Source organism: Echinops telfairi, unplaced genomic scaffold (genome assembly GCF_000313985.2).
Source record: "Echinops telfairi isolate 266 unplaced genomic scaffold, ASM31398v2 ScPeMD7_2291;HRSCAF=2852, whole genome shotgun sequence".
Classification (NCBI taxonomy): Eukaryota; Metazoa; Chordata; class Mammalia; order Afrosoricida; family Tenrecidae; genus Echinops; species Echinops telfairi.
Genome location: NW_022106189.1, coordinates 1,387,622 through 1,402,626, shown reverse-complemented (window position 1 = coordinate 1,402,626; position 15,005 = coordinate 1,387,622). Strand labels below are relative to the sequence as shown.

At 44.0% G+C, this 15,005-nt stretch overlaps 1 protein-coding gene across 1 annotated transcript in view; it reads right to left on the bottom strand.

Moving 5' to 3' along the window:
- Positions 1–365: 365 nt before the first annotated feature.
- Positions 366–15,005, bottom strand: part of CEP89 (centrosomal protein 89) — an 83,116-nt gene continuing 68,476 nt past the window's right edge. The window contains 4 exon segments of the mRNA XM_045293871.1: positions 366–2,525; positions 2,528–2,563; positions 2,566–2,705; positions 11,529–11,698. Coding sequence (XP_045149806.1) covers positions 2,470–2,525; positions 2,528–2,563; positions 2,566–2,705; positions 11,529–11,698 — 402 coding nt within the window. The 3' untranslated portion in view covers positions 366–2,469.

Sequence of the window (15,005 nt, the reverse complement as noted above, 5' to 3'; positions counted from 1 at the left end):
GACACATACCACAATCCAAGGAAAATCCCCCAATGAGACCAAGATTATGACTTGAGCAAGAATGTGGAACCCCACCCTGTCCCCTTACAATTGATTGGTGGATCACATCAAATCACATGGGGGTCATTCCTTCATCACAGACCCAACAAACCACAGAGAATAATGGCCCAGCCAAGTGGACGCATGCATGGGGGTTGGGAGGACACAGTTCAATGGACACAGTCCATGACTCTTTCTTGCCCTACAGTTATGATCATCTTCTAGAACCTCATTTTTACTTTTCACATTTAGGTCTACTCAGCAGTGTACACTAGAAATACAATGAAGAGCCACATATACAATTTAAAATTCCCTAGTAGCCACATTAAAAAGCAATTAATGTTAACATTTAATCAAATATGTATAAAACACATGAACATATAACCAGTATAAAATATTTCGTATTTTTCATACTAAGCCTTTGAAATCTGGCATAGATTTTATGCTCACAGAGCATCTCAATTTCATTAGAAGTACTTGACTCAAATTTATATTTTATAAATGATATCATTAAAGGTAGATTCATGTACCCAAGTTGTCCCAAAGCACATACGTGTTTTTCAGTAACTCTGTAAGTGCCCTTTCTTCAGAAACTCCTGGCCCGATAGTCCTCTCTTCTCATCAGAGCACCTGGCGTGGTTTGAGTGTCTGCCTTGGTCCCCACCATTATTCTTTAACACCTGAGCAGTGCAGTTAGCACAGCACCCATCGTGGTGCTGCCTGAGGAGCCGAGGGTCGTGGCTGGGAGCTGCCGTTGGCCTCAGACTCATGGCAACCATGAACACAGAACAAAATGCTCTTTGGCCCTACACTTCCCCCCACCATGGTTAGCTGTGGGTCAGACTGTTGTGATAATTAAGAGTTGTCATTCACTGACTTTCAGGAGAGCTGGGCCTTTCTTCTTCAGAGCCACTGGTTGGCCTTTAACCTCCAACTTTCTCATTAGCACTCATATCTTAATCACGGGTATTACCAGGGGCTGCAGACCTACAATCATGATGACTACAAACCAAACAAGCTGCCAGGAAGGCAGCACACACTCCTGGTCACCCCGTGTGGCTCCAGCTGTGACAGCTCCATCTTCATGGGCTCTCAGCTCTATGGAAACAGGTCCATCTGTCCTTTCCTCTGGGTGCTCAAGCACCAACCTTTAGGTTAATGGTGAACAACAAACCATTTGCGCCACCCCAGGACCTACACCCACAGCAGGAATCAATACAACGAAGAAGCCTTCCCTCTCCCCTTAGAGTCAGACACCCCCCACCCTGGATAGCCCAGCTTGCTGCTGCCTGCTCCTGGTCGGATACCTGTGAGAACCAGCAGGTGGTTGGGCTGGTAAGTCTTCAGTTTCCAACGCAGTCCAGGTCTTACTGTCTTTCAGACTACAATAATAATATACAACAGTCTTATAACAGAAAGGGCAACATGCTCCCTTCCCAAAGGTTACACATCGGGCTGCTAATCACAAGGTTAGCAGTTTGAACTCAGCAGTCACTCGGCAGGAGAGTTAAGAATGCCTGCTCCCTAAAAGAGTTTCAGTCTGGGAAGCCCACATGGTCCAGTCTATTGTCCAGTAGGGCTGCTCTGAGTCAGACTGATGCGACGGCGGTGAGTTTGGTTTTCTCAGAGGGGGATAAAACGTTCTCATAAAACGTGGGGAAGAGAGGGATGACACAAGCGCCTCTAGGTCACAAAGCCACCTGTCATACTATGGGGGCTTGCGTGTGCTGGTGCATTTCGAACACTAGAACCGTCTTCTGTGAACAGGTTTCAGTCGTGCTTCCAGATCAGGAAGAAAGGTCTGGTGCCAAAGTTAGGGCTCTCCGAGGGGTGCTGTGTGGCCCCAGGAGGACAGAAAAGGCTCAGGGGTGGGCAGAACAGGTTTAGTTCCTGGAGTCGTAGTAAACAGGGAAATCCAGAGCTAGTGCACAGAGGTTCTTACGGCTGCTTCAATGCATAAGCTCACCTCAACTGACACAGAACTGAAGCAGGCCCCCCTCTGTTCCCAGATGTCATTACACCGGCTTCAACGCACAGGCTCACCTGGTTAAACGTGCTCAGCTAACACAGGACCAGAGCAGTCCCACCTCTGTTCCCTCCAGGGTCTCCCAGTGGCAGGACTAGAAGCCTAACGACAAGACAGCTACTCAGGTCGCCTGTGGAGCTGAGAAATGGGTCTTACAGGCCCAGTGTCAGTGGCATGAGGCCAGAGGGAGAATGTCAGTTAGGAAATATTGCAGCAGCATATATAAGACACAGTAAGAATGTAAAAACAGACTAAATTTCGGAGCCAGTTTATTTCTTCTTAGCTCCACGTGCTGAAGCACTGTAGCCATACCAGGTGATGGTCTGCGCTTCCCCTGCTCTGCTGTGGGCGTGTGCCTGGGGCAGGAGGCGCTGCCCGCCCGTTCCTGTGGGAGGCTGCGGAGCCTAGCCCAAGGGCTCCTGCGGCCTCGGGCCGGGCTTTGGAGATTTCAGGTCATGTAGCTGAAGCTGTCGCCATCCAGCACGTCTCCGGAGTGCCGTCATCAAGGCAGGGGGCCGCACCGGCTCTGCTGCTGTCCCTCGGGCCCTGTCTCTCCAGCGTGGCCTGGAGAAGCTCTCGGATTCTCCGGTTTTCCTTGGAGGTGGACTCCCACACGACCTCCAGCTCCCCTTCCATTGCTCTGCGAGACGTAAACAGAGCGGGGGAGAGTTCAGTGGTACAATTCCCACAACATTTAAGAGCACTTCAGGGGCAGAGAGCGCCATGAACTCAGAGTTCAGAGTGCACGGAGCTCGGGTTTGAGGCAAAAGTGTTCATGCGGAAGTGGAATATACAGGTCCTTTTGGAGGGGGGGATACAAAGGCACAGATGAAAAACCATTTCTTACTTCTACTGTCTCTTGCTTTGCTGCGTGCTCATAATCTTTGCTCTCTTGTTATTTTATGACTATAAAATAACGGTGGTCAGAGTGGCTGATTTAAGCCAGGCAGATGCTACTGCCCTATGACCAGGCTGGCATGGGCCTGGAGGCCCTCTCCCATGTCCCTTGACTGTGCTGTGACCTGACAACATGGGTTTTTCAGAAGTGCTCACCCACATGGCCCGATGGAAGCAGACATGCCAGTGAGTTGGGGCAGAGTGGGCATATCTGTAAGGAGCAGGAGGTGAGGGCACGAGAAGAGTGGCCTAGACCACCTACCAGGAGGACAGGAACCCAGAGGGAGCTGAGGCCTGAAAGAAATGGAAAGGGCAGCGAAGCAGTGTTTTCTGAGAACAACTCTGTGCTAGCCAAAATCTTGGATGCTGGGAAAGCAGGGCAGGCAGAAGTATCCAAGTCCTCTCAGGGCCACGGGCAGACCGGGAGACCAGCCATCACTGCAAGAGGCAAGAGAGCCCCCAGGGAAACAGAGACAACATTAGGTCTCAGTCCAGGACGATCAGGCTTTGCCCAGGTGGCAAGGGGAGACCAGCTCCTTCACAGATACTACTAGATGATTCTGGAAAACATTAGCAACCAAATGAGCAAGTGGACTTAGAATCATAAGAGGACACTGATGCTCATGGTGACCAGGAATCCTGTACATTCATCCAAGGTCACCTTTCCTGTGAGCTGTTAACAGGGGTGTGAGACAGCCCAGAGCCCGGAATCCAATGTACTCTTTCCAAGGTCCACTGAGTGACAAACAGCGTTTACAATTACTGTGTAATTAGACTGTGTCTAAAACATCTCCAGATTTGTTTCTGCACAAAACACTAGATGTTTGATTAATGATAGAAATACGTTTAAGTATGGTTAAAATTAAAAGGAAAAACAGAAAGTCTGGTAGCCGGCACTCCCAGATGTGTCTCATGCCTGAGAAGCCTTGCTCCAAGCAAGGGCCAAGCTCTCCCACGATGACCTGGCAGCTGGAGACCATTGAGAACAACGCAGAATCCACTCTCACCAACTTTACCAAGTACCTCTCAGCCCGCCACGGTTTCAGGAAGGCCCTGCACCTGGCCATGCAGGTGGAAGAGCGGGCCAGCAAACAAGTCAGCGAGAAATAGCCCCAGTGATGACTGCAAATAAATTTGAAAACAATGGAAGTTTCCCACAAATTTTTTGAAGCCCCCTTGTATATCTATCACACAACTTTTGCCTGGTCAATTATTTACAGGTTTAAGCCTTATTGACAGCAATTAAAAGAATATGTTTGCAAGTGTACATATTCTATGTACCATGTAGTTTTTCCATCCTCACTATCCTCCACCCCCCACTTTCTGTATACTGACCCTAGTAAGCACTAATAAACTTTGATATCTACACACACACCCTCAAAAAAAAACACCCAGAAAATTTCTTAGAGCGGGGGTGGGGGGGCTCACAAAACAGTGCTGAAACCACACAGGACAACAAAACGTCAGTGTTGCTCTGAGAACGCAGGAGAACAGCTGAAACGTAGAGGTCGTTGAAATGAAGACTCTCTCTTGGGTCCACACAAATTTGGTGTGGCAAAAAATCTAAAGGTTCCTCAGATTTGTGTTTCTCTTCTTCCTAGAAACAGTCTCAACTCAATATCCCAGCATGATGCTAGAGGAGTCTCCTTGCAGATAACAGCCACTGGCTTGTTCTCACATGGATCATGGATAAGGTGACCAGACGTCTCGATTTTTAACAATTTTTCCCGCGTCCCGCGGCATTTTCAAAAAATCCTGATTTTTGGAAAGAATGCACGACGAGCTAGGGTATACGGTTTTCGGCTGCCATGTGGCTATTTCGCCTGGATATGAGTTTCATCAATAGTGTCCCGCTTTACCAATGTTAAAATCTGGTCACCTTAATCATGGATCATGGAATCTATATTATTTTCCACAATCAAAAACCCCAGACCCTGACTGAAGTGAACCAAGAGTAAAATCGTATTTCTGAGATAATCAGGAGCAAACTGTAATGATGGCTTAAACAGCACATTGGGCACAGCTGAGGAGAGGGGTTCCTGAACCAAACTCACTGCCATTGAGTTGAGTCTGACTCACCGTGACTCCAGAGGACAGGGGAGAATGTGGCCTGTGGGTTCCAGGCTGTAACTCCTGACAGGCGCAGGAAGCCTCAGCCTCTCTCAGAGTAGTGGGTGGTTTCAAATTGCTGGCCTGGTGTGTTTAGCAGCTCAACTTCTAACCCACCACACCGCAGGGCTGAACAGAGAGATTAGTAAACCAAAACACTGAGTGGAAGAAATTACCTCGATTGGACCAAGGTTAATTGGCCTGGTGTCGTCCACAAAGACAATGTTGTATATCCTCCTTTGGTGAGTAACACCTTAAGTCTTAAGTCTCACGAGTGGTCATCTAACAGACCTCTCCCAGCCTGAAGACAGGAATGGGGAAAATTGAAGACACATGGGAACAATGATTCTAATGGACTAATGGACCACAAGTCTATGACCTTGAACTGATGGTGCTTGGCTACCACTACCCATTGCTCTGAAAGGGATCAAATAGGTCCTAGACAGAGTGGGAGAAAAATATTTAGACCAAAACTCAAAATCATAAAAAAGACTGGACGGACTAGTCAGATAGAGACTGGTGAATCCCCCGAGACTAAGGCCCTTAGTCCACCCTTCAAGCCTGGAAAGGAACTGATCCTCATGGCTCAACTTCCAGCCAAACAATAAGCAGGTCTATAAAGGAAGGGTAACACTAGGAAGGTACTCATACACACCTTCAAATAACCAACCATTTGAGGTCAAAGGGCAGCATTTACCCAAGGACAAAGCTCAGAAGGATTAGCAAAGCAGAAGAATGGATAAAGAGGAAGTGAGATTCATGATGTTACATTGTGGTGATTATAATCGAAGAAATGAGCCCTATAAAGGTGTATCTTAAAGTCACTGCTATAATCTATTAATAATAATAACAAAATGAAAGTAGCTCCAAGTTACAAACATTCTTCAGCAACCTGGAAAAAAATATCCTCAAAAAAGCCTTCAAAGTTCTACAGATTAAATTCATTCAAATATGAGCTCCTAATAAGAAATTATTGTACAAAAAAATTACACACGAAGCAAACCAGAGCAAGTCACCAAAACAAGATGTATCACAACTAGAAAACGAAACAGCTGTGAATAAAATGTAAAAGAAATAAAGAATGGATTACACATACGTAAACCAAGAACTTAAAAAACCAAGTAAGCAGATTTTCAAGAGAACAAAACAGAATTGCCGAAAATGAAAAATACAGTTCTTGAAATATAAAAAATAACTGTTAAGTTAAATAGCACATTCAACACAGCTGAAAAAAGAGTTAACAAACAAGAATATCAAAAAGAAGAAATTACCCAGAATGCTGACCAGATATATCTATTACAGAAGGAAAAGATATACTGTATTTGAAGAGATGGCAGTTTTCTAAAACTAATGGAAGATAAAATCACAAAGCATAACTTACACCAAATAGGATAAATAAAAAGAAATTCATAATTAAAAGCTCTAGAGAGAAAAGACAAACAAAAGATTTCTCAACAGCAATAATGAATTTCAGAAGAGAGTAAAGTGTGCTGAGAGAAAATTATTGTCAAGGTAGAATTTTATACATAGCAGAAATGATCTTTCAAAGGTGAGGTCAAAATACAGCCATTTTCTGTTAAGAAAAACTAAAAAAGTTTACTTCCAATAGCAAAAAACTAGTAATTTTGATTTTTCAGGACAAAATAATGATATAAAATGATTTTTTTCATTTCCATATCTATTTCTAATAATAAAAGACAGTCACACCATGTAAACAGAATGATAAATAATTGTATCGTTCTAATAATGTATTTGTTGTATGTTGGGGGAAATGCAGATAGAGATCTAACTATAGATTTTTTTTACAGTAAGTAAAATATATTCATTTATTTTACATTAAAATTATTATTTTTTAAATCATTTTATAGGGGCTCATACAACTCTTATCACAATCCATACACACATCAATTGTGTAAAGTACATTTGTACATTCATTGCTCTCATCATTCTCAAAACATTTACTCTTCACTTAAGCCTCTGGCATCAGCTCCTTATTTTCCCCCTCCCTCCCCGCTCCCCCTTCCCTCATGAGCCCTTGATAATTTATAAATTATTATTTTGTCATATCTTGCACTGTCCAACGTCTCCCTTCACCAACTTTTCTGTTGTCTGTCCCCCAGGGAGGAGGTTATATGACATCCTTGTAATCAGTTCCCCCTTTCCAACCCACCCTCCCTCCACTAGATTATTTTATGTTACAAATCTTTGGTCAAATTTCAAGGTAGATCACTATAAATAGAGAGGTATTACTTTCAAGGTATTAAAAAGAAAAAAATGGAATAAGAGAAAATGAAAAAACAAAAACAATAAAACAATAACACAACCCCAAGAACTTTAGTAATACAATTCTAAAACTCCCATCTGGTAAGGAGCTTAGTCTTGGGCTATTGATGGTGATGAGAACTTCGGTGACCATGCTCGATAAGAGTCTGACTCAGCTGGCAGGGAGCAGCATTTGGCTGAAGGGAAACATAAAGAGATAGCTGCATTTTGATGTCATGAAACATACTGCTATTACTGTCACATACTTCCCATGAGCAGAACTGGCCACTCGGTTTGTAGCTATGCATGTGACATCACTTAACACACATGCCTGTCACAACAAAGACGTTAGGTGTTGAAAATGCTCTTTCCCCTACTAAATGTTCTTGCACCTTTGTAATCAAACCAGCTAGCTGTATCTGTAGGGGTCTACTTCTGGGGTCTGTCTTCTGTTCCACTGATCTGTGTGTCCACCCTCTGACGATTTCATCCAGTCTATATAAGAACTCTTGGAATTGGGCAGACTAATTCCTCCCACTTCAGTCTCTTAAAAAAATCTTGGTTATTCTAAGTCTTGTGCCTTTCCATAAAAAGTGTAGGATACTCTCGTTTGGGTAGACCAGGGGGTTGAGTTGCCATTGAGTGACTCTGATTCATGTACAATGGGAGGAAATAGTTGTCCAGTCCTGCATCAGTCTCATGCTTACCAGCATGCTGAGTCAGCTGGCCCTGACTTCACAAAACATTATATCCTCCTCATGTGATTGATTCTTCCTGGAGATGTGTCCATAGCAGTGAGTGGCCAATGTTCTGCTGTGATTCATAAGGCTTTCCTTAGCTAGTATTTGGAAGCAGATGACCACCTTTCTTTTTGTCTTAGTTTAAAGCACTGCTGAAGCCTGCCCACGATGGTTGACCCTGCTGGTATTTTAAAGACCCACCTCCAAGTCGGTGGCTGCAGGCATTAGCTGATTAGACAGGTCACCTGCAAGTATTTCTCCATCTGCTTTATTTTGGTGGTTCAAGAGTTGAGGCAGGTAGGGATCAATTTCATAGCAGCAGATATAAAGTTATTTACACATTTCAAGGAGAGTTCTTTTAGAGACTGGGCAAGTGACAAACTGGAAAACCGTTTTATACCCTAGACACTGGTACTGATAGATTGATTTGGAGTGAAAAAACCCAAAACGCATCTAATTCACAGGACTTGGAGTGTTATCACTTGTTTTTGTTTTGTTTTGTTTTAATTAAAAGATCATTTCACTGGGGGGGGCTCTTACAACTCTTATTACAATGTATATATTAATTGTATCAGGCATATTTGTACATATGTTGCTGTTCGGTAGCAGAATAGGGGGGTGTTCCTCTCCATATCTAAAGGACCCCCACAGGAGGTGGGAATTCAATGAAGGCTAAAGGGTGTGCTACAAATTCAGGCCCCCAAGCCAGGTGGGCGGTACACCTAGGTAGGCGGTACACCTGGGTTGGCCCAAACTAGGCCAGAAGGGCTTAACTCCGCCAATGGAGTCAAGAGGTACCATTGACCACAACTCCCAGCTGAAGGCCTTACAGGCTGGAACCTGGAGCCCACCGCCCCTTTCCTTTCTGCTGCTTCTCCGCTTTCTGCTTAGCTGGGCCTTGGTCTCTCTCTGGCCTCAGGCCACCATGTGTGAGTGTGCAGTCCCATGAGGCTGCCTGTGTTCAGTGACTATAAAACCTGAAACTTCTTCTGTCCTTCATGAAAACCCACTTGGATCAAAACGAGGCTTCGGTGTGAATCTTTCTGGTGCGCGGCCATGAACCGAGGCAGTGCCCACTCGAGACCCTGACGTTGCCATCGTTCTTTTCTAGACACTTACTTTCGATTGAGCCTTTGGTACAGCTCCTCTTTTGTTTATTCCCCTCCCACCCCCTCGTGGCCCCTTGACTGGTTATAAGCTGTTATTATTTCATATCTCACACTGACCGCGGTCTCCCTTTCCCCATGGTTTCTGTTCTTCTTCCCTCTGGAGGGGGCTGGTATATCACTTGTTTTTTAAAAGAGATTTCAAATGTGGAGACAGAGCAAAATGCCATAAGAAGAAGCTTGGCACTGGAGTGCGAAAGTTAAAGGCAACAAAGGAAAATACTGTTATATACACAATTCTGCAATAATGGAGAACTATGTGTCGATGCATATAAAACAGACAAGGGGTATATACCCACATAGATATCTACAGAGAGGCCTGACAGATAATTTGTACACGAGTATTTCCCTCTGCTGCAAGTGTATCCATGGATGTGGTGGAGCACACAGGGGACAAATTTATGGAAAATTCTTGGACATAATAACCTTGAGGGATGAGTTGCTGGGTCTGGGGACTTAGGACCATAGTCTTAGGGGACACCAAGGTCAATTGGCATAACATGGTCCACAAAGTCTCCATCCTACTTCAGTGAGAAGTGATGTACTCGGGGTCCTCAGAGCTCAGAACAGCCACCTGAGGTGTGACCAATGCTTTCTCCTGTTCAGAGGAAAGAAGAGCAATGAAAATCCAAGAAATAATTTTTCCAATGGACTACCACATGAATATCAGCCTCCTTGACCCTCAAACCAGAAGAGCTAGATGGTGCCCAGCTACCACAACTAACTGTCTGAAAGGGATCACGTTAGAAGGTCTAGATTGAGTAGGAGAAAGATGTGGAACAAAACCAAAAATTATAAAGGAGATAAGGCTTGCTAACAGGATAGACAGGCAGAAGCCCTAAGAGTATGGTCCTCAGTCACTTTTTGAGTCTGGAAGTGAAGTTTCCCCACATAGTTCAATTTTTAGCCAAATAATAGATGTGCCTATAAGAACCATAGGATGACTGATGTGTGCACACCTTAGAATAATGTACCATTTGGGATCAAGGGGCAGCATTTGCTCAGGACGAAGTTCTGAGGGGTTAAGAAAGATGATGATGCGGTGATGCAGTACACTAAGAAGGCGATGTTACATTGAGGGGGGTGTAATGAATGAGATGAAATGAGTATAAGTTGTTGAAAAGAAAACTGATGATCTGCTCTGTAAGCCTTCAACCAATTCACAATAAAAAGGCTTTTGTTTTGTTTTAACGATTTCAAATATGAGTGCCTATGAGCATAGATAGTTTCATAAAGTTCTGGGCAATTCTGTTAAAAAAATTACATTTGCCCCCAAAATAAATAAATAAATAACTTTACATTTTCCTCAAACATAGGATTTCATATTAATGCTATCTATTGCATTTGTCTCAAATGAATATTTAAGAAGTGCGGGGGTGTTGCTTAAATTTCAAGGAACGGGAAATGAAATACAACAGCAATTAAGTTTTGAGAAAATAATCTGAGCATGATTCTGAGTCTTCTGTATGCACAATATTTATATTTTGGTCTAGCTGAGAGAACAGAGCCACATGAAAATGCCAACTTAACTGAAACCAAAGTAACCAGGAGGGTAATCTTCACCAAGCTGTGGGACTGCTCCACATTGTTTACTACACGGACAATACTTTCTTCTAGCAAATGTTTAAAAAACAAAGATGCAATGGATATAACATCTTCTCGTCACAGAGACTCTATTGCATCTATTATTTTATCATTAGGAGCCCTGATGGCGCATGGGATTACACACTGGACAGCTGACCTCAAGGGCCGCCGTTTGGAACCACGAGCCCCTCTGGCGGGCAAAGGTGAGGCATTCTGCTCCCGTAGAGGCTGACCGCCTTGGGAACCCACAGGGCAGTTCTACCTGTCCTATGCGGGGGCCCACGAGGCAGAATGGGCTCAACGGCAGTGAGTTTGTTTTTTTATCGTATCATGATGCTCTTATAAGAAGGAAAGATAATAAGTTAAATGGAAGTCTTGGAAATTAAAAGAAATTGCCAGAAATTTAAAAACTAACAGAAACCTAATAAAATCTCCAAGAAAATGGAATAAAATTTTTTAAAACTGGAGGGATGGCAAAAGGGAGGGCCATTGGAAGACTGGCTTGATTGAGGACGTTCAATATCCAAACAAAAATAAACGTTCGAAAAAGAATTTTAAAAAATGAAAAGAACATCAAGTACAAAATTCAGTTCAGATGAAACTATAACGTGAAAACAAGAAGTAATCAAAGAAACAAAACGGGCCCCACGGGGGTTACTACAAAAATACCAATCCAGATTAGCTGTTACTCTGGCTATGTGATACCTGTTCTGCTGCAATGCCTCGTCCAGGACTTCCTGCTTGTCCCGTAGCATCCAGTGGAGGTGCTGCATCTCCCGGTGGTATTGGGCTGTCTTGCTAGCAAAGTCCTCCTGCTGCTCCGCCAGACGGTGGTTGCTGTTGCCCACCTTCAGTGCTGCCTGCTTCTTGTAGCCCTGGGGGAGGAGGCACCAAGTGAGTAAAGGAAGGCATACTGCTGCAGCCTCAGTCGATGATGGCACCTCTACCCCATACACACCCTTCCATTTGCTTTCTCTACGTAGCACACATGGTTAAGCTTTTGTCTACTAGCCTACTAACTAAAAGCTTGTAAGTAAAAATATACCCAGGGGTGCCTCAGAAGAAAGGCCTGGTGATCTGCTCGCAAAAGGTCACAGCCATGAAAACCCTGTGGAGCAGTCTATTCTGAAGCAGATGGGTTCACCCTGAACTGGTATGTTAGTCCGGGTAGACTAGAGCAGTGGTTCTCAACCTGTGGGTTGCAACCCCTTTGGGGGTTGAACGACCATTTCACAGGGTTCCCCCGATTCATAACAGTAGCAAAATTACAGTTATGGAGTAGCAACAAAAATAATTTTATGGTTGGGGTCACCACAACATGAGTAACTGTATTAAAGGGTGGTGGCATTAGGAAGGTTGAGAACCACCGGACTAGAGAAACAAATTCATAGACACTCATATGTAAGAGCTTTATATACAAGAGTATTTGAATACTGAGAAAACGTCAAGTCCATAAGTCCAATATTAGCCCATATGTCTGATACTAATCTATAAATTCCTCTTCAGACTCACAAAACACATGCAATGATGCCGAATGCAGGACGATAAGAGGGCAGTGGGTGGAAAGTCTGTGGATCCAGTGGCGGTAGAAGCATCTCAGTACTTCCAGCCAGGAAGGGGTGGTACACCTAGGTGGGTGGTAAACCTGGATTGGCCCATCTGGGCCAGGTGAATTCAGTTCAGCCAATGGGGTCGACTGGCATCATCAACCATGCCTCCCAGTGGAGGAATTGAAAAGGCAGCATCCGGACCCCACTGTGTGACTTTTCGGCTCTCGAGAAGGCTGTGCGGGGGTGAGGGGCCCTGCAGGTGCCTGTGTGAACCTGAAACGTCTTCTATCTTTCATAGAACTCACTTGGATCACCATCCAGGCTTCAGAGTGAATTCTTTTGTTGTGCAAAGCCAAGGTCCGAAGTATATCTCCAAGAGAGAGAGCTAAGTTTCACTGAGGAATATAATCCACAATGTGGATATGATCTTTTTTTTTTTTTTTTATCATTTCTTTATGTGATTCTGGCACACATGTTTAAGTTTCCTTGTCTAGAAAAATATATATCCAAGAAAGGAATGGCTGGGTTGTGATCTATGTGAACGGAATACTGAAGATGTCAACTAATTTGTAGCCTAGCAATAATGCAGAAAGCTTCTCACTGCTCTAAGTCTTTACCAAATACTGGATTGGATATTTAAAATTTCAATCTTGTGGGGAAAAAAAAATGGGTGAAAACACTAACTTTTTCCTCTGGCCACTTTCAAGTTCTTCTCTTTAACTTTGGTGTTCCTTCAGTTTTATGAGAATGGGTCTAAGTTTAGATATCTTTATTAACCCAGCTTGTTGCTCATTATAGCAACTTTGTGTACTTTAAGATTAAGTTCATTATAAGCTTGCTTACTTTAAATGTACTAAACAGCTAGTGAACATTGTGTGATATGGATTTAAGTCACACAACATGAAATTCTTAAAAATCTAAGACATCTTCTAGGACTCAGAAGACATTGTAGAAGCTAATACAAATCTAGATGACACATGGCTAAATTAAATCATTGCCAAGCACAGAAGCCACAGGACAAGCCCCAGAGTTCTGAACGTGGTTTCATACGGGTACCACTTTCTCAGAGCAATGGAGGCCACATGGAAGAGAACCAGGTGAGCTGCTCTAGTTCACAAAGCCTCGACGGTGGTGCAAACATCACCACGTCAGAGCGCTAAGGGATCTTCCCTGAATTTAGTTGGAATTTATTTGGAGGGAAGTGACCTGTCCTGGGCAGGTCCAGAATCTACATCAGGGTAGTTTAGGGATCTTCCTTGTGGCAGAACATCCTGGAAACCTGACAGCCCCTTAGATAGCACCTGTTTGTACCAACTGAAAATCAAGACCTATAATGCTTTCATACATCTAAAATTTGTATTATTTACACTATTCACTATATATATTATAAATATATATAATAGTATATCATATACACTATATTAAATACCATCAATCCATTTCTCTACTATCACATGCCTTAATTACTGTTCTATATACACTTGCATTTGAACCCAGAGACCATGAATCTTACCTTCACTACTGGATGCCGTCCACTCATGTCCCCACAGTACCTTCCTTTCCCAAATCCACAGGTTCTCTGCCTGCCCTTCACCCAGGCTGTGGGAAACTCAGAGCCTGGATGAAAGTGTAAGCACTTAATCTCTACACTCGTGACTAAGGGACCAGGAAGACCTGCTCTTGTGAAAGACTTCCACAGTTCTGAGATAGAGATAAACCCTAACAGCTTTCTTTACAGAGTTCTCTCCACATCTGCCCTCCTTGAAGATGTGGATCTACAGCTGTCTTTATATGAGGCGCCTGGCTCCTCACTACTCATCTGAACAATGTCTATCTTTAAAAGCAGTCAAGCTCCTTTTGTCCCTATCATGCTAGGGGTCAGCTTCTCCTTTGTCTCTGAGTTGCCCAGTACTTATAGTGAAGTCCAGATACATTCTTCTCCAGCAAACATGTTCTTCACATACAGTATCTACAAAATAAGTTGCTTCCTACAAATGCCTAGTTTCTTGCCCACACAGTTAAGAAGATCACTAAAAGCATCAACTACTGCTCTGTTTACTGTTCTTAAGGAGCTGTTTGTATGGCCGGATCAATATCAGGCCAGCTTCTAGCTGTAAGTGACCTTGAATCTTCCCCACCCGTGCAAAGCTGACCAGACCTGGCTGAAACAACTAGCAGCAAGTGGCCTTGCACACACCTGCGGAGCTGACCAGAGCTGGCTAATGGCCCGCTTTGTTCTCAACCCGCCACTGTGTACCCGGCATGGCCCGTTTGGCTCAGTGCCCGCTGCTCTGCACCCGGCACGAATACACCCGGCACCAGGAAGACACCTTACATTCCAGAAACCCGGACATACCGGTATCTTCCAATCCCTGACTACTTTACCTTATATGGACTCAAGGCAGCCCAGTCACATGTTCCCCGGCTATATAAACACCACTCCTGTAGTCTAGAGTGCGACTCCCTCGGCCTGGACACTGTGGACCATGGGACTTTGCCCAGGCTGGGTTTTTCTCCCCAGTAAAGCCTGTTTGCCCAAATTCGACTGATTTGGTCTCTGGCGCTTCTTGACTACCTTACACTATTGAAACCATTTTTCACTCACCTGTCAGACACTTGCTTTGAGGTATTC